The 24,485-nt window shown below is 42.1% G+C and overlaps 1 protein-coding gene across 3 annotated transcripts in view; it reads right to left on the bottom strand.

Moving 5' to 3' along the window:
* Positions 1-24,057, bottom strand: part of HACE1 (HECT domain and ankyrin repeat containing E3 ubiquitin protein ligase 1) — a 36,108-nt gene extending 12,051 nt beyond the window's left edge. Inside the window, exons 1-19 of one of the 3 annotated variants that reach the window (XM_083608277.1) lie at positions 23,730-24,057; positions 22,540-22,594; positions 21,657-21,746; positions 20,618-20,722; positions 20,032-20,107; positions 17,453-17,584; positions 16,196-16,278; positions 14,776-14,872; positions 13,120-13,221; positions 12,465-12,571; positions 11,758-11,908; positions 9,732-10,069; positions 8,124-8,192; positions 7,603-7,690; positions 6,887-6,998; positions 6,702-6,799; positions 5,919-6,006; positions 4,603-4,752; positions 3,879-4,075 (exon numbers count right to left, since the gene is read on the bottom strand). In XM_083608277.1, coding sequence (XP_083464403.1) covers positions 3,879-4,075; positions 4,603-4,752; positions 5,919-6,006; positions 6,702-6,799; positions 6,887-6,998; positions 7,603-7,690; positions 8,124-8,192; positions 9,732-10,069; positions 11,758-11,908; positions 12,465-12,571; positions 13,120-13,221; positions 14,776-14,872; positions 16,196-16,278; positions 17,453-17,584; positions 20,032-20,107; positions 20,618-20,722; positions 21,657-21,746; positions 22,540-22,594; positions 23,730-23,805 — 2,214 coding nt within the window. In that variant the 5' untranslated portion in view covers positions 23,806-24,057. Of the gene's footprint in view, positions 1-3,878; positions 4,076-4,602; positions 4,753-5,918; positions 6,007-6,701; positions 6,999-7,602; positions 7,691-8,123; positions 8,193-9,731; positions 10,070-11,661; positions 11,909-12,464; positions 12,572-13,119; positions 13,222-14,775; positions 14,873-16,195; positions 16,279-17,452; positions 17,585-20,031; positions 20,108-20,617; positions 20,723-21,656; positions 21,747-22,539; positions 22,595-23,729 lie in introns of all 3 variants that reach the window. The other 2 variants (XM_083608276.1, XM_083608275.1) reach the window with 2 other exon arrangements.
* Between the last annotated feature and the right edge of the window lie 428 nt (positions 24,058-24,485).

Below are 24,485 nucleotides of genomic sequence, written 5' to 3' on the forward strand. Positions count from 1 at the left end.
AGCTTACAGCACATATGAAACGTAATAAAACGTCAAACATCAAAAACTTCCCAATACAGGGCTGCCTTCAGATGTCTTCTAAAAGTTGTGTAGTTCTTTATCTCCTTGACAACTTATGGGATGGTGTTCTACAGGGCGGGCGCCACTGCCGAGAAGGCCTTCTGCCTGGATCCCTGTAACCAGTGCTTTTTTCTGGGGGGACGCAGGGGTACGCATGCCCCTAAACATTTTGTGAATCTCTGTACTTTTGTCCATTTACTTTATTTACTTTTCCCGATTTGAACTACAGTATAAAATGGTGATTTTCTTGAGTCAAAATGAGAGTACCTCTAAACATTTTTTTAAGAGAAAAAGCAATGCTTGTAACTTCTCGCAGTGAGAGAACTGCCAGAAGACCCTCAGAGGTGGACCTCAGTGTCCGGGCTGAGCGATGGGCGTGGAGACACTCATTCAGGAATACTGGGCCAAGGCCATTTAGGGATTTAAAGGTCAGCACTAACACTTTGAATTGTGCTCAGAAACGTACTGGGAACCAGTGAATATCCTTAAGGAACAGTGTTATATGGTCCTGGAGGCCCAGTCACCAGTCTCAGGGTTCTGTGCCCATCCTCTGAATGTGAATTTAGGCAAGTTGCACTCATATAATTGGTTCACCCTTTCCCCTATCAACTCATGAAAGGATTTATCCGCACAAACACCTGCATGGAACCCCAAATATTACTCTCTCCTTTTTTTGAGCAGCATATTTTCTACCCTATTCTTCAGATGAGCCAAATTATCTTCCAACCCCGCCTACCCCCAAACAAACCAATTAATCACATACAGCAGGAAAGGCATACAAAATTCTAGTAAGATGTAACATTTATCCATAGACCCAGATAAATGCATTGGCAGCTCAAAGGTGCATGTACTGTACATGCAAGCTCACATATACCTATTTGCATTTTTGTAAGACTCTACCACTATCTGTTTTGTCATAAAAGTATACCGTGTTCTGAACATTTGTGGAGATCCCTAGAGGCCCAGTTCTATAATCAACAGGATGTTCACATTTTAAGAACATCTGTATTTCAAACCTGTTAAAAATGCGAACACTTTTGAAAAAATATTTGAACAGCTTAACAGGTGATGAGGCAAGCTATTTGAAGGTATGCAGGACCTAATTTGAAAAGATATGAAAATCCCTGAAGTCATACAATTCTGGCTTATACTTTTAAAATATTTTACTCCTTTTTACCATGCCCAAAATAAGTTCCAAAGGAAAAGAATCACGAGGCAGGATAAAGACAGAGCCAAAAGTGCTGAACTAAAGCTATGGGGGTCCATGCCGAACTTAATGCTGCGTTTTTGCTGCATCTGACCTATATATGAGGCAGGTTCTTCAGGGGAAAGCAAATACTGAAACAGAGACAAGTATTCCTCATCTATTCTGCTACTGCTGCATAATGCACGTAACACCTCTCTTCCTCGTGTTGCAGTTTTACAAGTCATTGCAATTTAAGCTTTCTCAAGTATTGTGAATGTAACTACCGATGTCTTTATCAGGCAGTGACATAGCAACAACCCCCAGTAGCTTGGTCCAACAGCTAATTACAAAAGAGCATGAGACAAAAATTGTACAGAGGTTCCTACTGCTAAAATGCAAATGGCGTGCTTAGGATTTTACTGCGTTCAGACTGAACATTATACAAATCTGGTGTGCCTACAACCACCATAGTCAGCGACCACAGATCCAAACAGCACGAAAGTTATTACTGGAGGCCATCACCCATGCGGAACAGCAAGATATGAATCTTCAAATCTGCAGTGAGATTAATAATAATAATAATAATAATAATAATCTATTATTTATACCTCACACATCCGGCTGGGTTTCCCCAGCCACTCTGGGCGGCTCCCAACAGATTAAAAACAGAATAAAACATCAAACATTAAAAACTTCCCTAAACAGGAAGGGATGTTTGTAGGGATATATAAAGGCCATTTCCAGAAGTCTTTCAGTGCTGAGAGTCACATTACTAACAGGTCCCAACAACTATACAGACCCTAAGGTTGGTATCCAACAGACGCATTCTGTCCCAGCAAGAATTTCCACTTGCACAAAGGAATTTACATCCTTTCCCCTACCCACACATTCCCTAAATCTGTTCAAGAGGCTCCCCCAACCCTCCAGAGCAGATCTGAGGAGGGCACAGGGCACAGGCTGCATGCGGGGAGACAATGTCCCACTGCCCAAGTGAAAATCCTTGCAGTAAGAGAAGAAGTTCACTGGATTCTGCCCAGTGGCGGAGGAAGCCACTCAGGTGCCAGGGACCCATAGGGGTGGGGCACACTGCAGGGCCTCCAGTGTCTGCCTGCCTCCTCCCACTCAGCCACCCTATAGCTGGGGGGGAGGCAGCGGGCAGTTTTCGCAGCGCGGAGCCTGAGCACGCCCAAGCCACCGCGTCTCTCCCAGGAGAGACACATGGCTCAGGCTCGCTGCAGGCGCCGCGGTGAGTGCTGCCTGGCATTTTGTCACCCCCCTCAGTGGTGACACCTGGGGCGAACCGCACCCACCGCACCCCCCTTCCTCCCCCCCTGATTCCACCCTTAGAATTTAAGGGCAACACTGAAGTCCAGTTGTTAAGAACAGAAGCCAAGTCAATAGCCCCACTCGTCCAGCATCCTGTTCTCACAGAGGCCAACCAGATGCCTTTGGGAAGTGAGCAAGCAAGACCTGAGCGCGACAGCACTCTACACACCTATGATGCTCAGCAACCAATATTCAGAAGCAGACTAATTCTGACAGTGGAGGTAGAGCATAGACATCACGGGCAGCGGCTAGTAGTGGTAGTTTGATGCACCACATTCACCCTTCCTCACAAACATGCAGTCTTATAAATACTGGAAGCAAGGACAATATTTGCCTTTTTCCCCAGGTACTCTACAACGTAACTCTTCAACGACTGGAATATTCATCTTCATGCACAATGTGGGGAATAGTAGTCTACTTGGCTACCATAAAATGTTAAAAAGATCAAGGCACAGGATAGCACAAACAGGTATTACTTGCACAAAACTCTCTTTTGTTTCAACAGAAATTAGCGTCCTGCATTATGAAAGCATCCAAAGCGCCAAAAACACAACCAAGTGACACCAAGTGGCCGTTGGCTAACATGTCAGGTGGTATTCTAAAAAGATTCAGCATGGAAATGTAAAACCAAAATGGATATCCATGCACAGAGATCTTCCTGAGAAGGATATTTAGGCAGAAAACATGGTGCCCTTTTGCCTGGGAGTAAGTCCCATGAACTCAATAGGACTTGCTTCTGAGCGATTGTGTGCATTGGGTATGGTTACTCAGTAGTGAAGTAGAGATACTCTGTGCATGCTCAGAGGTTCTTAATTCACATTAAGGACATGAAGAGTCCCTAACTAAACCACAGCAAGGCCCAGATGAAGTTAAGCCCTCTACACTGGCAGCTTTTCTAGAATGTGCTAGGGTTCTTCTGATATTTGTTATAAACATCTCTCTTTACTCAGACTTCCCCCAATGATTCCCTTCAGTTGTCCTATATTTTCTGATTGTATCTGTGGCATGTGAGTTTCAGATGATGATTTTAATGAATGTGGCAAGTGGTATAGAAATGTTTCTGAACAAGCTGCTACAGGCTCATCCAGTGGGCTTGCTTCAAGAAATTCAGATCATACTGTGTACCTGTGCCTCCAATGTTGCTTTGCTTCAGTCTTCTGGAGAGGTCAAAATAGGACAGGAGGACAATCTCAGTAATAGGTACTGTTTTACTCAGGGCACATTGTACTTCATGGAAAACCAGCCTCTTGCCACAGGTCTCAGCTAGAAAGGGTCAAGAGGCATCAAATGCAAATATCTTACTCACTTTGTTTTCCTGTGTGACAATTATACTTGCACCCCCTGGTTTCAAAGGCACTTCCTCCATTGCTCCAAACACATCCGTCTCAACAGAAAAGGTCAGCTCCAGCCCCAAGTCACTGATGTCATTATCTAGAATCCACTGCAAGTTCTTGCCATACTCTGGATCAATAGATGCCACGTCTTGGTAGTTTACAGGAATGCCTTGGAAAAACGCAAAGAAAAATCCCTTCATGCCTGCTAGTTCAGGAACCGTTTTTGCTGTGTTCTGTTTTATTTGTGGTAAAGCACTGCCATCTACAGACACACTGAAACAGTGCAGGACAGCAGGGATAGCAGATATATAACAGCCATATAATCCATAAACAAATGTTTTCTAGTAAACTGTTAATTTAGCAGCTGCTCTGATTTTCCCATTCATTCCAAAAGGTGTGAATTTGACCCAATAGTTTAGCAAATTAAATTAAAAAGCCAAAACAAATCTAAAAGGAGGACGGGGGCAGACATGAAGCATGTTTTCATTTTTTTTTAAAAAAAAAGTTCCGTTGCAAATTGCTGCTCAGGTCCACAGCATCCCTGTTAGTACAGGAGGGTCTTTATAACAACCTAACTCTTGCTGAGCTCAGGAACGGGGTAAGAATGAAATTGAAATACAGTGCAGGACATCTCTTTAGCCGGACTGCATGATACACTGCGCATCACGAGAAGATTCAAGACTGCTGGAACCATACCAAGAATATGCTTGTAGAATGACCTTGTGAAGTAAATGTTGACCAGCTGTCTGTGATTCAGTGCTAAGCCCAAGATCTGTCCAGCAAATCTGAAGTAGTTCAAGTGATCAGGATTTACAGAAGAGTTGCTATTTGGCTGGAAAGTGGTTCCTATTGTCAAAAAAATGTAAGTATTAGGTTTCACTTACAGGCTTTCAGGCTGTCTAAAACACTAACATTTGATTTGTTTTCTGTAATTCAGCATCAGTACAAAAGAAAATGTGGCCTGCAAAATTCCACTTTTTAAAAAAAATGCAGTTAAAAATTAAATAAAATAAATTTGAGAAATATAACCTTAATTTCTATCATACAGTCATACCTTGGTTTTCAAACAGCCTAGTTCTCAAATAATTTGGCTCGCAAACAATCAAAAAGTTTTCCAGTTTCCAGACATTCTTTTGGAAGCCGAACGTCTGCTGCGGCTTCCGATTGGCCGCAGGAGCTTCCTGCAGCCAATCAGAAGCCACACTTTGGTTTTCGAACACTTCCAGAACGGATTCCGTTCGACTTCCAAGGTACTACTGTAAATTTAATTTCACTCTGAAGATACCTTTTATTAAAAACAATCGGCAGTATCCAATGTTAGTACAATGATTTTCATTTGTGCAACAGAACTTTTCCTCCCTATCTGCTCCCAACATGTGCTCTGCAAATTAGCACTGGAGGATTTTGGGAACCCCAGAACAGACTGTGGGGAAATATAGGAAGAGGACATTTCATTGCTTAGCCAGAAGCCCTCACATTAATGGAACAACTTTGTTGGACATCACCCAATGTTTGCTTGTTGCCAACGTATTATTCCTTCTCCTACATCTCCATTTTCACAAAAACAATCCTAGTGTCAGAATTATTTTATTAGGTATTACACAAAACTATCTGTTCCACCTTCAGACCGAGAACACATAGTCCAGGAAATTGATCAATAAGCCAAATGGAGCTTTTGGCTGAAGGTTGGCAATCTGACCTTGAAACTGTAGGGTGTTAAAGCAGCAATTTTTGGGAAACTGTGGTGGGCTGCGGTTTAAAGAAAAAAAGTAAGGAATATAATTGAATACATGTAAAAATTTAAAAATATAAATCTAGCACGGATGAATGTTTAATCTCAAAACCCTCTCCTTTATACATTAGGAAGTGAACTCTTTTAAAAGGCTCATACTTACACTTTTTGAGAGCCAAATGTAAAATTCTGAGAGTTTTAGATTATTTCTGGCACAGTCTTGGTTTGCTGTTCATGATTAGCTTCGAGCTATTGTAAGAGAAAGGAGATTCCAACCTACCATCAGCTGATTGAGTAAAAAGGCCATAATCTGGGTTAACTATCTCATTGGATAAGATATCAAACCACTCACGTACCACGCCTTGACCCTGGGTGCAAAACACAAGGTGAAATACTTCAGATAGAGTTTTGTATATTCGTTTTTCTGTCCTATTTTTTCTGTCCTATTTTTTCTGTTAAAAATATCAATTCATATAATGTATTTTTGTAAGAGAAAAAAAGCCCATCAGGTCTTGTGATCCTTCTTAAGAAACATGGCTCAAATTTTTACACTGTGTTATACTGCCCAGCACATTTCTGTATGTCTTGGTATAGGACAGGCATCCCCAAACTCGGCCCTCCAGCTGTTTTGGGACTACAATTCCCATCATCCCTAGCTAACAGGACCAGTGGTCAGGGATGATGGGAATCGTAGTCCCAAAACATCTGGAGGGCCGAGTTTGGGGGTGCCTGGTATAGAAAATGGTGAATCAATACTCGCAAGGGTCTGCAAACTACTATCACGAACAATTGTGCTGTTCACAACCAACAGCAAAAGCCCTAAAAGTGATACACTATTCTTCTGATAAGCATTTACTCTGCAAGGTCTTCGCTTTCAGACATTTTCCTGTCTTGATCTACCTACATCAGAGCCTGGCATATCCATCAGTGAGCAAACAGGCCCAGGTAGGTTTTCCTCCCTACTTAGCTTAGACTTACTATGAGAGTTTCAGAACTGCTATCCTATTTTAAAATGCATCTCATAAAAACGATGCTTTTACACATTATATACAATTACACTCACCATGCCTTCTTCGCCATGGAAACGGACAGCAATTCCCTGTTTCAGCTTTGCACAATTTGCTTTAGATACAACTTCGCAGCTGCTCCTAAAAATAGAATCTAAATATGAAAACCAATTAATTCCTTTACTTTTGTCTGCACAGAAGGGTTTTGAATGGAGAGGATGGCTCGAGCGAAATTCCTTACCTCTGTGGACCAGCAGAATATCATTTTCATTCACTGGCCTATGAACCATGTCCGAGTCTGGCTGCCCTGAATGCAAGTGCTCATAAAACCATTCACAGCGATCTTTAAAGGGCTAAGTGGAGGAAAAACACACACACAAGATCAAGTGTGTCAGATGTATCATGAAACAGGAAGGAATTAAAGGGTTAAACCGAGTAATAGGCCAGGATCCAGAAGAGCCTTTCTTTGTGTTAGTCCAGTGGAATTTTTGACTGATTCTCTTAACAACTTGGGATAGCAATAGGCCAAAGATACTTTTGAAAACTTCCTCAGTTTACAAAGGTATTTTCCTAGTGGTATAGCAGGCTGATGCTCAAAGCTCCCGTAGGCATGCAGTACACTGAATCCAGTTCAATTAAAATCTCAGGTCAGGATAATTCACTGAATAACAAGTCTTCCTCTCTCAACCAAGGTTCCTCATCTGGGAAAAACATGTAACTTACAATGCTTTCTTTCACACAACATTATAATGAAAGACAGGACCGTAAAGAATTTTGTTCATTTGAATTGAAGTATAAACCTAAATGAAGGTGAATAGCATATTTATAAATTTAGCTTCATTTCTGGCTTCTAACCCACATGGTTTTTTGCAAACTGAAATATGTACCTTTAATATATATGTTTTAGAAATTGAGCCACAGATTGTAATACACATTAAATATGTTTTCAACACTCACTTGTGCTTTTATGATGTGCATGAATCTGGACATGAGTTCAGGACACTCAAGAAGAAAGTGGAAGTGATCAAAAATAATTTTGGGATTTCTGGAAAAAAAGATTAAGATTAAGAAACGTGCCCAGTTTTGAAGAAATTATGATTCCACTTAATCATGCACACATTACGGAGGGTGTGCAAATATCACTCCTGTGATTCCAAAAGAGTAAGTGCTCACAAATGAAATAATAGCACAGAAATAGACGGAAGTGGCTGGCTTCCGTTTCGTCCTGAATATAAAACAAATGTGATAAGAGATCTAATGGTAGTGCACATATTACGAAAATGATAACTCTCACATTCAATGCTACCCTATGGTGAACTATAGCATTCAGATCAGCAGACTAATGTATGGAGTAGTACTGGAATATGAAGCATGGTGTTTTATACAACACACCAAGTTACACAAACTCAGTCCATTAGACTGAAGTTTTTAATCTCATGGGAAATATTTCATGAAAATGTTAATTTCTGGTGACATACCGGTTTACAAAGCATTTAAGAACATTGTCATGTTTGCAGACAAACTCTATGAAGCGAGGAGATGTCATTCTGCAATAAAAAAAAAATCAGATTAACAAAGTATCCAAATCTAAAGACAACAACCCGTCACAGAATTATCTTTTCCAGGAGGCAATCCAAACAATTTAGTCTGCAGCAGCTTTCTTAAAATCACTCATTTCAGATTAGAGAAGCTGTTTTTATAGGGGGGGGCCTCAACCTCCTGCAGCAATCTAACAAAAGATATAATTTTATCAAGCATCAGACCCTGAACAAGACAGAGTCTCAAACTTTAATACAGTAACACAGGATTATAGTGAGCATGCAATGGGAACCAACACCACATAAATCACACTGAGTTCTTTGGAGAGAAAACAATGTGCAAATGTCTCCTGTAGCCTTCAGTTACTATGGCTTCAGACATTTGGACCAGAAATTGTAGTGGTTTAGTGACTCTCCTTCACTAAACCACTAAAATTTAAAAATGCTTCCCATCCACCCCAGCCAACTGTTTGAACCCTGAAAGTTGTTCAAAAAAATGAAACAAAAAAGCCTTGAGCGCTAGTTTTTATTTCCAACAATATTCTAGAATTCTGCTGGCATCACATTCGACTGAACATACATGGATGGTTCTAATTTGGGCCCTGGAAGTACAGGAATCCTAACATCTACAGAGCAGATATGCAGAGTATGTTTTTCTGACCTTGCATTCCAGTGATATAGATAACAGAAAGGCCATCTGCTCAGCTTTCCACAATACATGAAAAGATGGGAAGATACATACTTTTCCCTGAGGCACTGCAGAAGTGAAAAATCACTAACACATTCCTATGCAGTCAGGCCTGCATTTCCTTAGTCTCATAATTGGTCTAGATCGGTCCTACATGAGAAAGGCTAATTAGTGTAACTATCATTTTCTTTGTAGTAACAGTAAAAGTTTACACAAGCCAATTTATAATTTAAGTTATCCGATGACTCCTTTTGTCAAAGATACCTGCTGTCCATAAAAGAGGGCTGTTACTTGCTGGACTGCCAGCTTTTTATTGAGGGTGCCTTTTTCTCTTCTCAAATAAAAAGCCAGAACAAATGTTTCAGCTTACACAACACTTTCTGTAAAGGTCCTGTCTCGTGCCTGTGCTGGAAAAACTATAGTCCATGAAGCAACAGCCAGCGTAATGAAAAACTTTAATGAGGTTCAGCCAATTTGGGGAGAATTAGAATCTGGAAAGCTGTGCTGGACGGTAGGAATTGTTAGGAATGGCTGGTCCAAAAAAGTAGGAAGCTACTAGAACCTGCACAAAATGACTTATTGCTACACCATGATTGCTGAAAGCTTCATGAAGGCCTATTGTATCCCAGGAAAGAGAAAGCTGTGACCTTCCAGATGTTGTTGGACTATAAATACAATAATCCCTGAACACCAGCCATACTGGCCAGGACTGGAGTCCAACAAAATCTAGAACATGGCTTCCCATCCCTTTTCTAACCTCAGGTTTACAGCCAACCTTTCAGCCTTTTTTTTTTTTTAAAGAAAGCATTATGGATCTGGAATGTGTCAAAGAAAAGGTGTGCAAGTCTGAGGCTTCTCACCCTTGAGGCATCTGACAGGAGCAACACATATAAAATGCCTGAATGACAGCACTCAGCCGGTTTGCTGTCACGGAAATAACATCCTGGCAATCTGCATAAGCTTCTTGCGTACTGCCAACTTCATACATTTTAGGGTCCCCCATGTCCATAGGTAATGCTGTGCTCTTCTCTGATGCGGCAACATCAAATATATGTGTAGGAGCGCCATCTTGTTGATCTGGTCCCTTTTGCTTCAGTAAAATAGAAGTGATATTGGCAGAGTCTCTTTTGTTTTTCATCAGCTCTGCAGATATTAGAGCTAACCATTCATCTAATGAGTGCCAGAGTAATTCCAGAGGCTGCAAAGCACAAGAGAAACTGAATTTAAAGCAGACCAATAGATGTATTTGTAGATTACTATAGGGAAGCTATTAGGACTCTAGTAAAGCTATATTTTTAAAAAATGAAACAAGTTTTCTCCCATATCCTCCATCTCTATGGAGCATCTGCAAAGGAAAATAGTCAATTTGATTAAAAGCCATGCTGACATTATGGTTTTGCCAAAAAAAATCATTTCATATTGTTACTAATAGTTAGTACGCAGACAACTACTAAGCAGTTAGACGGGCTACAGAGATCCCCAAAGGTATAAATCAAGTCTTCATTATGGGTTATGCTGGTTTTATGAACACCACGCCCTGCACCAAATGAGAGCCAGAATCCTGTCATAGCCTTGAATAGACCACAGACCAGAACTTAAAGTTAGCACAAGGTAAGAAATGACCAAGACAAACTCCTACCACTTTAAATATTTCCCTTTTTCTGTGAATAGGCTTGAGGTTTCGCAGAAAGAATGCCAGAGCAAAATTTCAGAAAACATTACTTTAAAGATTTAGAGGGAAATGTAAGCTTCCTTATTTTATACTTCAGATTTCTTAGGTATTCACTCCTAAACAAAATTCTATTTTTTTATGTGAAAAGACCATTTTTTTATCGAATTCCTATCCATTTGTGTTTCTAGGAGAAAGTTATTTTTGCCTATTCCTCTTGTTTTCCTATAGTTTTGCACGGTGTAACTTTTTACATTTACTTTCTCCCTCCCTTGCTGGTTTTTTCTCTTTTTCCCCCTAAGATTTTAAACTCGCAGACAAGATAATCTGCCACCCGTGAGTCTTGCTGACCCAATGATAAGCATATTCCTATGTAATACTAACTAACATAGCAGTTCATATGTTTTGAGTGTGCTCAAAAACTGTGTAGTCCCCATAGACAAATTTGGCAACAGGTTTTGGTGGCCTATAATTATATCCATATTAACGGTTGTATGAAGAAATATTGCAGTTGCCATACTTGTATCTTATGTGTCACTAAATATAACAGGGAAAGGGGCAAAAAGAGGACTGACTTCCACCATAGCAAATATGGGGACAGTATTTGAAGCCTATTGAGTAAGAAAACTCTTGTGATAAAGATTGTCCATGTGGCTGTGGTACCCACACATCTCTCAGACGCTGCAAAGAGCAGCAGCTCTCCTTCCACTCATACATGTGCGAGAAAACGACCTTAGATTTTATGCAAAGGGGAAAAAGAGATCCATAACTAAAAAGGTCTACAGTTTAGCAACAAGGTCATGACCTCAGTAGACCCACTTCTTCAGTCTCTCTATAAACACAACATGAGGGGTTTTCAGAAAAATCAAGCACACAAAATTCCAAGTGTTTCCTAAAGTAAGGCTATCATATCAACCACACTTCAGCAGAAGCAATGATATTTATAAAATTAGGACTGGGGTATGCAATTTCTAGGACACTCCGTATCATGCTACACAGGATGATCTTGAGGGAAATAAAATGAGAAACATTTTGAAATATATGGCAATCAGTTAAGTTAAGCATTGATTATAAAGAAAAAGCAAGTGGTCCCAACTTAAAATGGGTATCAATAAACTTACGTCCTCCTCATGAGATGCCTGATTAATGAATGCATGCTTTGTGAAATTCATCTCTTTAAGGTCTATCTTCCTAATAACGTCAACTACTTTTCTGACCTTGAACACTTGGCTTCTTGGAGTTTTATTTCCATTGTACCCCATGTCATTTCCATTATTGGGAGTGGATGGCCCAAGTCGAAAGACATGACAAAATATCCTCACGATTCTCAGCAGGCTCTTCATTTGAGCTTCGTAATTACTTGACAAGCTGGAAAGCACAAGCCACGAAATGCTTCAGTATAATGGAGAGACTTCCTTATGACCCAAATCAAAATCTTCAAAATAGCTACAGCCACAGACCCGTCAATTCTCCACTGGCACAGCACCACAGCTCTGCTCTTCAGCCTATCAATTGTTTAGACGTCTTGTTTTGTTCCCTCAACTCCGCATTTTATAAACAGAGAATTTAGGTCACGGGAGCAGGCCACCCAATGAATTGCCATACTATTTTCCCTTTCCAAATAACCATGGGGCAGGGGGAGTGACACAGGCATAAACGGTACATCTTACGTATCCACGTACACAAATGCCACCAATGTAGTTGCACATTCGGCGGGCATGGTTTGTTTCTTCTGGCTGACAGCAGCAAAGACTTAAGAAGGTTAAGCAAGTTAGTCAGCACCTTTCAACCTATGTTTAAGTAAATGTGCTTTGGTGGGAGTTAAAATATTCTGTCGCAGGAGAAAAACCACACACACACACACACACACACACATAGAGGAAACCTAAGAGAATAAATTATTTGTGGTGAGGGCCCAACTTACCTGAGTAGTTTGTGACCATTTGTTGTAGCCACCTCAGCAAGACTAGTCAAAATTTTAAGGTACTGGTTTTCATTCTGCTGAGACAAGTGTTCTAGGACTTGCCGTAACTAGATACAGGGGGGGGGGGGGAAACAGTCACAAATTTTTTGAACACACCAGACAGTAACTTAAAATGTTAAACCAACCAACCAATGTCAACCAATAATTTCTAACACAAGTAGGGCTATCACCAAACTGCTATAGTTTTTAAAGTATTATATAGGATGCGGCAATGTTTGAGCATCTCACCAGACACACGAGGGCAATTAAATGCATAACTAAAAGAGACATCTTCCAAGAACTGTGGACCTCTTTCTTTAACTATGTTAACGACCAAAATCAAGACCTATTATACCAACTGCTCAATCCTCCCGGTGGAGAGGTTACAATAAGTAATATGTTTGGACACTGAATCTGTAAGCTTATGTCTAAAGTCAATGGATAGAGCAAGCACTATTAGATGTAATGCTGGATAAGTGGTTAATAGTTCTTGTTTTTGTATTTGTTTAAAAACCATTAAACCTTTTTTTAATTAAAAAAACTGCTGTAATTTGTAAAACCTAACTGATTAACACATTGGGTTGGAGACTAAACATCAGAAGATAACTGAATTCACCATGTTTTCTCTAAGTTCTTCATTCTGTGTCATTTGAATAATTGTTTGGAAAAGTCTAGGATGATGCTGTATCAGGATTTCGCAAGTCTCTCCATAGCCACCCTGAAAAAGAGAGGATTTTTATTTAAGCAATAATTTAAATTACATCCTTCATAACTGAAATACATTATTAAATGAAATGCAAACATAAATACAATTTTAAAGGGGTATGCTGCAAGGAAGCAAGATCAATTAAAAAAACCAATAGAAATGAAAAATAGGGGTAAGTGTTCTAAACTCACATCTCAATATTGAAGCCTCCCTTTTCAATTCTTGGGGAAGTCCATTTGTGTGAGAGAATATAGAGGCTCAGATCAAATAATGTATTTTAGGGTGGGAAGAGGAGGCAAGGACCCATTAGCACAATTTGTGCTTGTTTCCTACCACATAAATAACTTCTACTTCTACCTTATAGAACTTTCTATTGTGAAAGCTAAACAACTTGGCTCCCCAAAGAAAACACACCTTACTTATAGACCTGCTTGCGCACTGAGATAAGCAGGTGTGGCCCTCTTGGTGGTACCACAACCCTTAGAAATTCATCTCCAGAACACCTAGGAAATGTGGAGCAGCCTTCCTAAGGAGATACAGCAGATGATGTCTATGTTTTCTACACATGCTAAAAACATGCTTGTTGATCCAGGCATTTGCCAACTAGAGGATACTGAAGATTTTGTTTTATTGTGATTACTATTGTGATTGTGGTTGTACTAAGATTTTACATGATTTTATTGATTATGCTACATCTTAATAGTGCTATAAAGTCGTACCTTGGTTTTCAAACAGCTTAGTTCTCGAACGTTTTGGCTCCCGAATGCCACAAACCCGGGAGTGACTGTTCCGGTTTGTGAACTAATTTTGCAGGCCATGCTTTGATTTCCGAATGTTTTGGAAGTCAAACGGACTTCCGGAACGGATTCTGTTCCGACTTCCAAGGTACGACTGTACACCACTTTGGATACTGTGTATATGTAAAGCAGTATAAAGGCCTTAAAATAATAAAAAGCTTAATTAATATAAAATGTTGGACTTCAAACTGCAGTGTGGCATTTTTTAATGAATACATTAATGGCTGAATTCAGCATTGGTGGGGGGACCTGATTTCCATGTAATTATTTATTTCATTGACTAGGATTAGATGAAATATCATTCAAGGCAGAACTCTGCACACAATTACTCCCGGCGTTCAGATTTGAGTTCTAAGAGTTACTTCATAAGAATTTAACATCTGCTTAGATTCAGTAATATCACAGGCACTGCACAGAACACAGAAGCCTCTAACTGGAGGCATATAATCTAATTAGGGCTTTGTATATTAGGATGTGGAACTGACACACGATGCACAAGTGACTCATGAATCCTCTTTCCATGTTTCCAGGCCCAAACTAATACATGGAGGGCAAGTCATGCATCTCCCTGTGGTACAATGAATATGCTCCTCTGGGCAAAGGGGAAAGCGGAGAAGAGACAGAATTTTTACCATTGCACAGAAACAAGAAACAACAGCCACTTACAACACCACCCTCCAACAACACCTTCCAACTAACAGGAAAAGGTTACAATGGGCACTCAACAGTAGTTTTAAGCAAGATATGGGAACCTGAAGCGAATTTGTACCTGTACACAGAGATCAAGTGGTGTGACCCCGTTTTTGTCTGGCAAATATTTGGCTCCTCTCATCAAAAGGATCTGTGCAGTGTCTCTTTGGCCGTGGCTAAATAAATCATAAAGAAGTTATAAGATTCATTCAGTGCATGTTCTATTAGCCTTCCTTCCTGAATCCACGCAATATTTCAAAAATGAAAGAAGTATTAAAGGCACTTGACTGAAGGGTGTTCAAGATTTTCTAAATATAAATCAGAAGCAGCAAGGGAATTGTTTGGATCAGCAAATAGAAGCAAGGTGTTTATAAATTCTGTCTAGCTTTCAAATATAAATGGTACTTATAACCAAAAGGAGGGGGAAATAAATACTTTCAAAAGAAGAAAACATAAAGCTTCAAGACGTCCTAGATATGATTTTCTTGGGATGTTTAAACCTTGGACTGAGGGAAAGAAGATACCATATTCCACCCCTGCAGCCCCTAAGAAGTTTAATGCATTTGAAGAGAATACAATGAAAAACACTGAGTGAGTGCTGATTCAATGTTTATAATATTTATAAATCCTCAGTACAGTGTAATGGTCTACATCAGCGGTCAGCAAACTTTTTCAGCAGGGGGCTGGTCCACTGTCCCTCAAACCTTGTGGGGAGCGGACTATATTTTGGGGGGGGGATGATGCAAGAGCATCATGAGCCCCGGTGGCTGCTTACCTGTATCTTGCGAGCGGCAGGGGCTGCGGCAGCAGTGGGATGATGAGCGGCTCACGAAAGGGCTCCAGAGAGGGGCTGCTTAAAATGGCAGCTGCTCAAGCGCTGCTGCTGCTGGCACCAACAAAGCCCAGCCCCCTTCCTCCTCTAGGCAGGGCGGAGAGAAGCCGGGAGGAGGGAGGGAGGAGGCACCGGCGTGAGGGAGAGGTAAAGAACGCATGCACTGGCAAGCCACGCGGCGATTCCCGGACCATCCATGGGTCAGATCCAGACGGCAATTGGGCCTGATCCGGGCCGCGGCCCTTAGTTTGTCTACCCATGGTCTACATCATACTTTGATTATGGCATTAAATAAAAAATTAAGCTCCAGCCAAGAAGAACCATAGTTCAGTTAACTCAGTGGCAGAGCACCTGGTTGGCATGTACAAGGTCCCAGCAGCAAACCCTGGCATCTCCATTTGAAAGAACCTCTGTTAGCAAGGCCAGGAAAGACCTCTGCGTCAGTCAGAGCATCCACTACTAGGCTATGTGTGCCACCAGCCTGATTCAGTACCATGCAAGATTAATAGGTTCAAGAAGGCCAAAAGAGTGATTAATGCAAGGTTATTCAGTGATCCTCGTGGTGAAGAACAGATTTTGCAAACCTAAGTCAACATTCCCCTGATTTCCTCAGATATTATGAACTTCCAACATTTAATAAAGTAATTTTAAAACAAACAAACCATACCTGCAAGCAAAGTAGAGTGGAGTTGCTCCCGAAACGTTGGGCCTGTTGATATCTGCACCACTATCCAGAAGACATTGAACTGTCTTTTGGGAAGGAAAAAAAACCTGAATGAAATTAATCTACAAATATGCACAATTGAACTGCATTCCTATCCCATTTATTTAAGATTAGGGGAATTCACTACAACTTACTTCCAAGTATACACATCTAGGATTGTACTGTTACTTCTTTAAGTTACCTCCCCCCCCAAAAAAGCAGAAAATATATCATTTACAGTGGCATATTTTAAAAAAAACTAGTTAAGCTTACAGATTTATCGTATTTTTCGCCCTATAGGACGCACTTTTTCCCCTCCAAAAATGAAGGGGAAATGTGTGTGTGTCTTATGGGGCGAATGCAGGCTTTCGCTGAAGCCTGGAGAGCGAGAGGCGTAGGTGCGCATCGACCCATCTCGCTCTCCAGGCTTCAGGAAGCTATCTGCAAGCCTTGCGCGCCCGGCGGGAGGTCCCACTGGGCGCGCAAGGCTTGCGGGTGGCAGCCTGCAGCCCGAAGCACGGGGCGCGCTGCAGAGCATGCCTCGTGCTTCGGGCAGATGTTCGCAAGCCTGGCGCCGGGCTCGCCGGGCTCGCAAGGCTTGCAGGCAGCAGCCTGTTCTGGGGGCTGGGGTCGGGGGAAGCTCGGGCTTCCCCCGCGCCAGCCCCGCGCCTAGGGGAGAAATAATTTTTTTTTCTTTATTTCCCCCCCAAAAAATCTAGGTGCGTCCTATGGGGCGAAAACTACGGTAATTTCTCTACCACCTACATTTTCAAGTTTAACAGAGATTTATTATTCACTAATTTCAAGGGGACCAATTCTGAATTAACAACTGAATTTCACCCAACTGAATTTGGGCCTTTGTAGAATACGTCATTAAGTATGTGTATAAATCTAGTTTCCAGCCAAAGCCTATTAAAATAAACTATGTATTCCTAATTATTAGACTGGTCCCAATTAATTAACTTTTGTAAAAAGCGTTCATGAAACAACACTGCAGAAAAATCTGTCATCTCCTAAGTAACTCATTAGCCTACTACGGAACCAGCTGCACTATAAAGCCGTTTCTAAGCAGAAGCGAAAGAACTACAAGAACAAGCAATTCCTTAGGAGTACCATCAGTTGAGAGTCCAAACACCTGACGTTTTCTGTTAATGGGCCTCTTTGCCACAAAATACTTACACTGCAAGCCCTTAAAACTGTAAGTTTTGCTCATGAGCCTACCGTCTTGTGGCCATTTTGGCAAGCCACATGAAGTGCTGTCTGCCCCATCGCATCTTCAACATCTACATTGGTAACATGCTGTACAAGATCGTGAAGCAATTCTGTCCGCCCATTCACAGCAAGCCAATGGATCTGGATATGAAAAACAAAACAAAGCGCCGACCAGGGAGAGAAATACATTCAGCAAGTAAATTCAAGAAATCTAAATAATGAAATTTGAGGGAAAGGGAAATATTAGTATTAATGTTATTTGTAATCCTATAAAAGGGATTTAGGTGCCAATCAATGGCTTAATATTCATGAGTATTGAATAAACAAGCACTCTTAATAACTTGAAATTTCCAACTGTGCATGAAAGAGGGACTCACAGAAACCTGCACCAGGCAAGGAACACATTTTCCTCTTCCTTTAGGAAAACGAATATACTAGAAACACAGGACATCCAGATTCCAACATGAATGCAGAGGGTTGCAATCTAAGACATACCCTATGAAAAAGGGGATGCTCCAGGAACGCTACAGGGTCCCCCCCCCCCAATTACCTTAAACTTATATCCCACCTTTCTCCAAACCTGCTGTACATGGTATTCTCTACACAAGCACAATATTTCATGAACGCAACAGTAACATGAGTTAAGTTAGACTGGCACAGTGACTAGCCTAAGATCACTGGCCTAGTGAGCTTCAAGTGAGCTTCTCCCAAGTCCAACACTCTAACCAGTATGCCACGCTGGCTCTTTGAACTCCCATACTCACATTGCAAACTCTTTTCATCTAGAACAAACAGCAAGAGTTTAATGACATCCAACTTCTGCATTTGCCTTTGTCTGTCTTTATACAGAGTCCTTGCCAGGTAAAGCTGTACATCTACCTAGCCCAGCTGTTCCAACAATGCTTGCCACCCCACCCAAGGAAACTAACATTCAACAGCATGCCTATTCTATTCCTTTGTTGTTGTTGTTTAGTCGTTTAGTCGTTTAGTCGTGTCCGACTCTTCATGACCCCATGGACCAGAGCACGCCAGGCCCTCCTGTCTTCCACTGCCTCCCAGTTTGGTCAAACTCATGCTGGTAGCTTTGAGAACACTGTCCATCCATCTCGTCCTCTGTCATCCCCTTCTCCTTGTGCCCTCAATCTTTCCCAACATCAGGGTCTTTTCCAGGGAGTCTTCTCATGAGGTGGCCAAAGTACTGGAGCTTCAGGATGTGTCCTTCCAGTGAGCACTCAGGGCTGATTTCCTGCAGAATGGATAGGATTGATCTTCTTGCAGTCCATGGGACTCTCAGGAGTCTCCTCCAGCACCATAATTCAAAAGCATCAATTCTTCGGCGATCAGTCTTCTTGATGGTCCAGCTCTCACTTCCACACATCACTCCTGGGAAAACTTTAGCTTTAACAATACGTACCTTTGTCGGCAATGTGATGTCTCTGCTTTTTAAGATGCTGTCTAGGTTTATCATCACCTTTCTCCCAAGAAGCAGGCGTCTTTTAATTTTGTGACTGCTGTCACCATTCTATTCCTTAGCAGTACTAATAGCAAGGTGGGTGAGCATCATGAGCAAACTTTACCCAACTTTAAAGCTGCAGAAATGGATGGAAATCATTCCAACAGTTATCCCCGCCACCTCCGCAGTTCCGAGATTGGGAGGAATGCTGGAGATTGGCAGCCAAACCAGGAAACGGCCCACCTATCAACCTTCCCAGCTGCAGACCAGAAAGGGACAGTGGGAGAGGCTCGCTTGTAGTCACAATGCATGAGGTTGAGCACTGCACTGTTGCTTACAGTGGTGTTACTGCTTATTGGGACCAGAAGATTCTGCCAATCCACTGCTCCCCCCCATCCTCTCCGCCACTCTCTCCTGGATTCTGGCAAGAGAGACTGCTGCTGAAGACGAGGGTGTAATAGAGAAGTCACACAGAGAAACTTCTTGCCTAAGCATCATTGGGCAAAGCCCCTTCAAGAGCCTTTGCCCAATAGCAGTTAAGCTGGCACTCCCCTCCTCACAGGCACTTCCCTCTGGTGGCCAGTGGCTTGTTTGGGGGCCACTGTCTTAAGGCACTCAGAGCACCTTCAAACAACAGGCACTCAAGTGTTCATGGCAAAACCATTATTAACCTCTCATAGTTGTATTTTACTTCAAATAAGGTAAAAGACTAAGGATTTGGTGGTGGTGATCTAAAAAACAAAACAGCACAAAATTTTGAGCATAATGGATGGGGGGAAATTGCTGCACCAGTCCATGCATCAATGTATATTATGACATTAGTTTCACATCACATGCCAAGTCAAATCTTTACAGTAAGAAGTCACTGCAGAAGACTGCATTTTTAAATAGTACAACCCGGCGCACATGAACATATTTTACAGATTAAACAGCAATTCAGCATCACCAGCCAGAAATACAATTTTCAGAACACAAGATGTATTATTTCCATTAACTAACAAGGACTGTAAGTACAGCTCATTACATTTCTTGATTATTGGAAGAAGGTCAAGCAGTGAAATAAGCAAGTTTAGGGATGATCATAGAACGGCAATATTTAAGTGAAGGGTAATAGGAACAAAATTGCACGACTTACTGCTGTCAGGCCCTCATTATTACAAATGTTGACATCAGCGCTGTACTCTAGCAGCTTGCTCATACATTTCTTCTGGCTGTGCGGAAAACAAATTACATATTGGCCACAAGCCCAATAAAACAAGACTTTCTCAGCTTCCTCCCTAGTTTCTTAGGGCTGGAAATTTATTGCACATGGCATGATTAGCGAGTGTCCCCTTAAAAAGCAAATTATATATTCTGCAAGCTAGGCATTCCGTAGGGTGGTCTGTGTACCTGGAGACCTGACTTTCATTATTCTTTTCATTTTAAAAAAAATTACACAAACTGAACTTATGTTGTTTATTAAATGTATATCAGGGCAAAAGATAACTAGAGCATAAACAACTAAGACCAGGCTCTCCTGGTCCAAACAGCTAACCATAGCTGGGCATAAGCACTCATAGCCACAAAAGCCACTTGTGACTCCCAATTCAGTCTGTGGAGCAATGAAACAAATGTGGCTTTTGCTTGGCTACAGAGCTTCTGTACGACAGAAGAACTACTATTATTGAAAGACTATTCAATTTAGGAATAAAAAGCTAAATGTAAAAAGCTGCATCTCTTACCCATTTCTAGCAGCCAAATGAAGTGACGTGCACCCTGAAATGTCTTGATAGTTAGGGTTTGCACCTTTCTTTAACAGCAGAACTAGGCATTCAACTGATCCACAGCTGTGGAAAGAGGTTAGAAAGGTTTTAACAAAAGGTTAAAGCAGCTTGACTAGAAAAAGATAACTTCCAATACAAACAGCATTATGTAAAGCAGAATCAATGTTAACCTGTGGCCCTGCCAAGGTTGAACTACAATTCCCATCTACCACAGTCAGCATGGCCAATAGTGAGGGAGGATGGGAATTATAGCCCAACTCCCATAATCTCTAATCAATGACCATAGTCCAAAACTGTCTGGAGAGCACCAAGTTGGGGGAAACTAATCTATATAGTGGAAAAGATGAACCACACACTGTAGCCTCCAACTTAAAGGTAAAGGGACCCCTGGCTGTTAGGTCCAGTCGTGGACAACTCTGGGGTTGCGGCTCTCATCTTGCTTTACTGGCCGAGGGAGCCGGCGTACAGCTTCCAAATCATGTGGCCAGCATGACTAAGCCGCTTCTGGCGAACCAGAGCAGCGCACGGAAACGGCGTTTACCTTCCTGCCGGAGCAGTACCTATTTATCTACTTGCACTCTGACGTGCTTTCGAACTGCTAGGTTGGCAGGAGCAGGGACTGAGCAACGGGAGCTCACCCCATCGCGGGAATTCGAACCGCTGACCTTCTTATTGGCAAGTCCTAGGCTCTGTGGTTTTAGGGATTAGACAAATCCATGGACGGTAACACCATCTATAGCTACTAGGAATGATAGCTGGATTAGTCCTGAATACCAGCTGCTGGGATCACAAAGTGCTGTACTAGATAAGCATTTGTTATGGCAACAACAGGGTTCTTTCTTATGTTTTATATGCACCATTACTGCCAAGCCAAGCACATTCAACATGACAGGCAAAAATAGTAATAAACCGAAAGCAAGAAACAGCAATCTAGAAAACTAATGTAAATCTGCCTTTTACACTGTAACATTCCCCGGGCTTTGGAAAGTTGGCTTACTTAGCTGCAATATGAAGCAAGCTCCTCTTCACACGTCCAAATGCATAATTGACATCAAACTTTGAATTTGACAGCAACTCTGAAACAGATCTAAAGCAAAAAGTTCATTTTATTTAGCAAAATATCTGTGTTTTCAACTACTCGTAATAGCGGGCAGATGTCTGCTGTGTGTGCCACATCACTGAAGAAGAAAACAGAAACTCCAACCTACTACACAATATAAACACAGGTACCCAGCCAAATTCAAATAGCTTCAGTAGAAATACTTCAAAAGAATTTATGCTCCCATAGATGCACATAGAAATTAGGTAAATTGACTTTCTAAAAAGAAAACAATCTATTTTCATGTCACTATTGAATGCATTACCTGTTAAGCCTCTGAAGTTTAAACATCAATCCTAAAAAAGTGAGTCAGTTTGTACAACATAAGTATTCACTAGAAAATTATTATTTCTCATTTAGTTTCCTCTTTCTTCTTCAATTTCTTTCTTCTCCCTCAAATCGAATAGGTACTTATTATTTGGAAATGAGTTCGAATCATCCTTGTGTAAATTGTATCCTGTACTAGGGGATTGGGCAAGGGCTATACACTGACCCTATGTGTGTAGCTACTAAGAAAAAATTGCTCTGCTTTGGGAGAAATATCACTAAAGAAACACAGTTGATTTAACATGTGTGTTTCTTCCAAACACAGCTTGGCCAAAAAGCCTTTCATCCAGCTTGTTTATGCTTTCTCATGAAAAACAATAAGTTTCAGGCCTGGTACTATTAGGACAAAAAAAACCTGACCTGATTTCAAAATTAAACAAATGTGTATATATATACACCACACTATTAAAAAATGGTGCTACTGTAGATCCACTGTTTAGATATGAAGACTCACCTATGTTGGTCAGCCATTACCATTGGCATTAAAGTGTAAACAGCAGTTTCGTTATCTGTGTAGAAATTAAATTATAATTATGTCACATATGGAGGCACAAACTTAGCAAAATATTCTACTCTTAATTCCACCTTTCACTTGCCTTCCAGCATTCCACACCACCACCTGACCATTCCTCAAGCTTGTAACTCATAGAACACATCAGCAAGATTTGCGCACACATTTTTGTCAATAGTCATACTATTAAATATTGATTACTAGAAGAAACCCAGACTGCATCCTTACATACTCCTATTCCCTGCATGCCCTGGAAAACAGTTGCTCACAGTTGCTAGGATGACGCTTATACTTTGTAGGCAGATTAGGAAGCCCTTTAACAACACTGTTTCCCAGCAGCATTAATAAAACACTTTTTCACTAGGCTACTGAAATGAAGAAAACAAACTAGGGTTGGAATTTATGTGAAAGGACTAAACTCAGTCCCGTTCTGATACGGAAAGAAAATTCCTAGGTTCAGAATATGCTCAGAGGCACTCTGTTCTTTATGTAGAACTGCTTGTTTTCTGCGCCTAACTCTGTTTGGTAGGTCCTGGGTTTTTAGTACAAAAACAAACCAAGCAGATCTGGCATGCCTGAAGTCATTAGCCCTACTTCACACATCCCAGCGCTGAAACCTGGCAACAGAAACACAACCCCTGTTGAAACCCTGATTCTTGGAGCGACACTCCGGCCACTCTCGAAGAAACAGATGGATCTGGAAACAGATCCACCTCGCGCGCGCACACACACACATGCTTCCAGCTTTGCTCTGGGCTCGCTCTTGAGATCACCACCGGCTGGAACCCGGGAACAGTCCCCAGAGCGCCTCTGAGCACGCACAGAGTGCATCCCCCCCCTAAAGAAGCAACGCCGGCGAGAGTAGGCTCCCTACATGTACACCCGGGATTAGGAGGACAGGGCTCCGAGGCTAGAGGCCACAACTTTTGCCCCGTAAAGCCTCGAGGCTCCTGGACTGAGGAAGTGTCCCCTCGTCCTTTCTCTTCTCCCCAGGGGATGCTTCCTCCTATCCAAGCTGCCAGCCCTCATCGAGGTCCCCGCTCGCCGCCTTCCACCCAGCGCCCGCCCTCGGCTTGCTCCGCGCTCCCCGGCCTCCGCCAAGCCCCCCTCCACTGCCGCCCCCCTCTGCTCACCTTCGGGCAGCTCGACGGTGCGGGCGCGGCGTAGGGACCTGGTGAGGCGGTTGAGCTGCTCCATGGCTCTCTCCATCCTCGGACAGGAGGACGAGGAGGAGACGCCGACGCCGCCGACGCCTGGCCGCCCGTTGCCCGCCGGCAACTGCGGACTTCCCCAGCTCAGGCTCAGCCCATCGCCCCAGCAGCGGGGCCGCACCCGGTCCGGGTCCCGCTCCTGGAACCGTGGGGATGAATCGCTTCCTCTTCAGCACGCATGCGCCAGTCTCCCGAAGCAGGCCACAGAGCGAAGAGGGAAACGGACATGAAGTGCCGCGGAAAGCGCGCATGCTCAGACGGGAGACGACGCTCGGCGGAAGTTTCTGCCCTTCGCTTGCCAATACTTTCCGAGTTTGATTTTTATTGCGCTGTCGTGTTGACTGCCTCAACACACTCCCGCTCACCACCGTTGCCCGACCCCGCAATTGCGCCCTGCTGAAGGCACTTCTTCCTTATTTTAACCTCTATATACCGGTTTTCAGGTCATAGCTGTCAACGTTTCCCTTTTTATAAGGGAAATCCCCTTATTTCGAATAGGATTCCTCGCAAGAAAAGGGAAAAGTTGACAGCTATGTTTCAGGTATATGATGGAGGGGTTTAAAAAATGTCCAGACTCTGCAGTATCCTTAAAGAACAATGCAATGCAACAGAAAACTATTTTTGGGTTGAAAAGTATTTTAACAGCACAATCCTATTACACGTCTACTCAGAGAGTAA

The sequence above is a fragment of the Podarcis filfolensis genome, assembly GCF_964270895.1.
Source record: "Podarcis filfolensis genome assembly, chromosome: 3".
NCBI classification, from domain to species: domain Eukaryota; kingdom Metazoa; phylum Chordata; class Lepidosauria; order Squamata; family Lacertidae; genus Podarcis; species Podarcis filfolensis.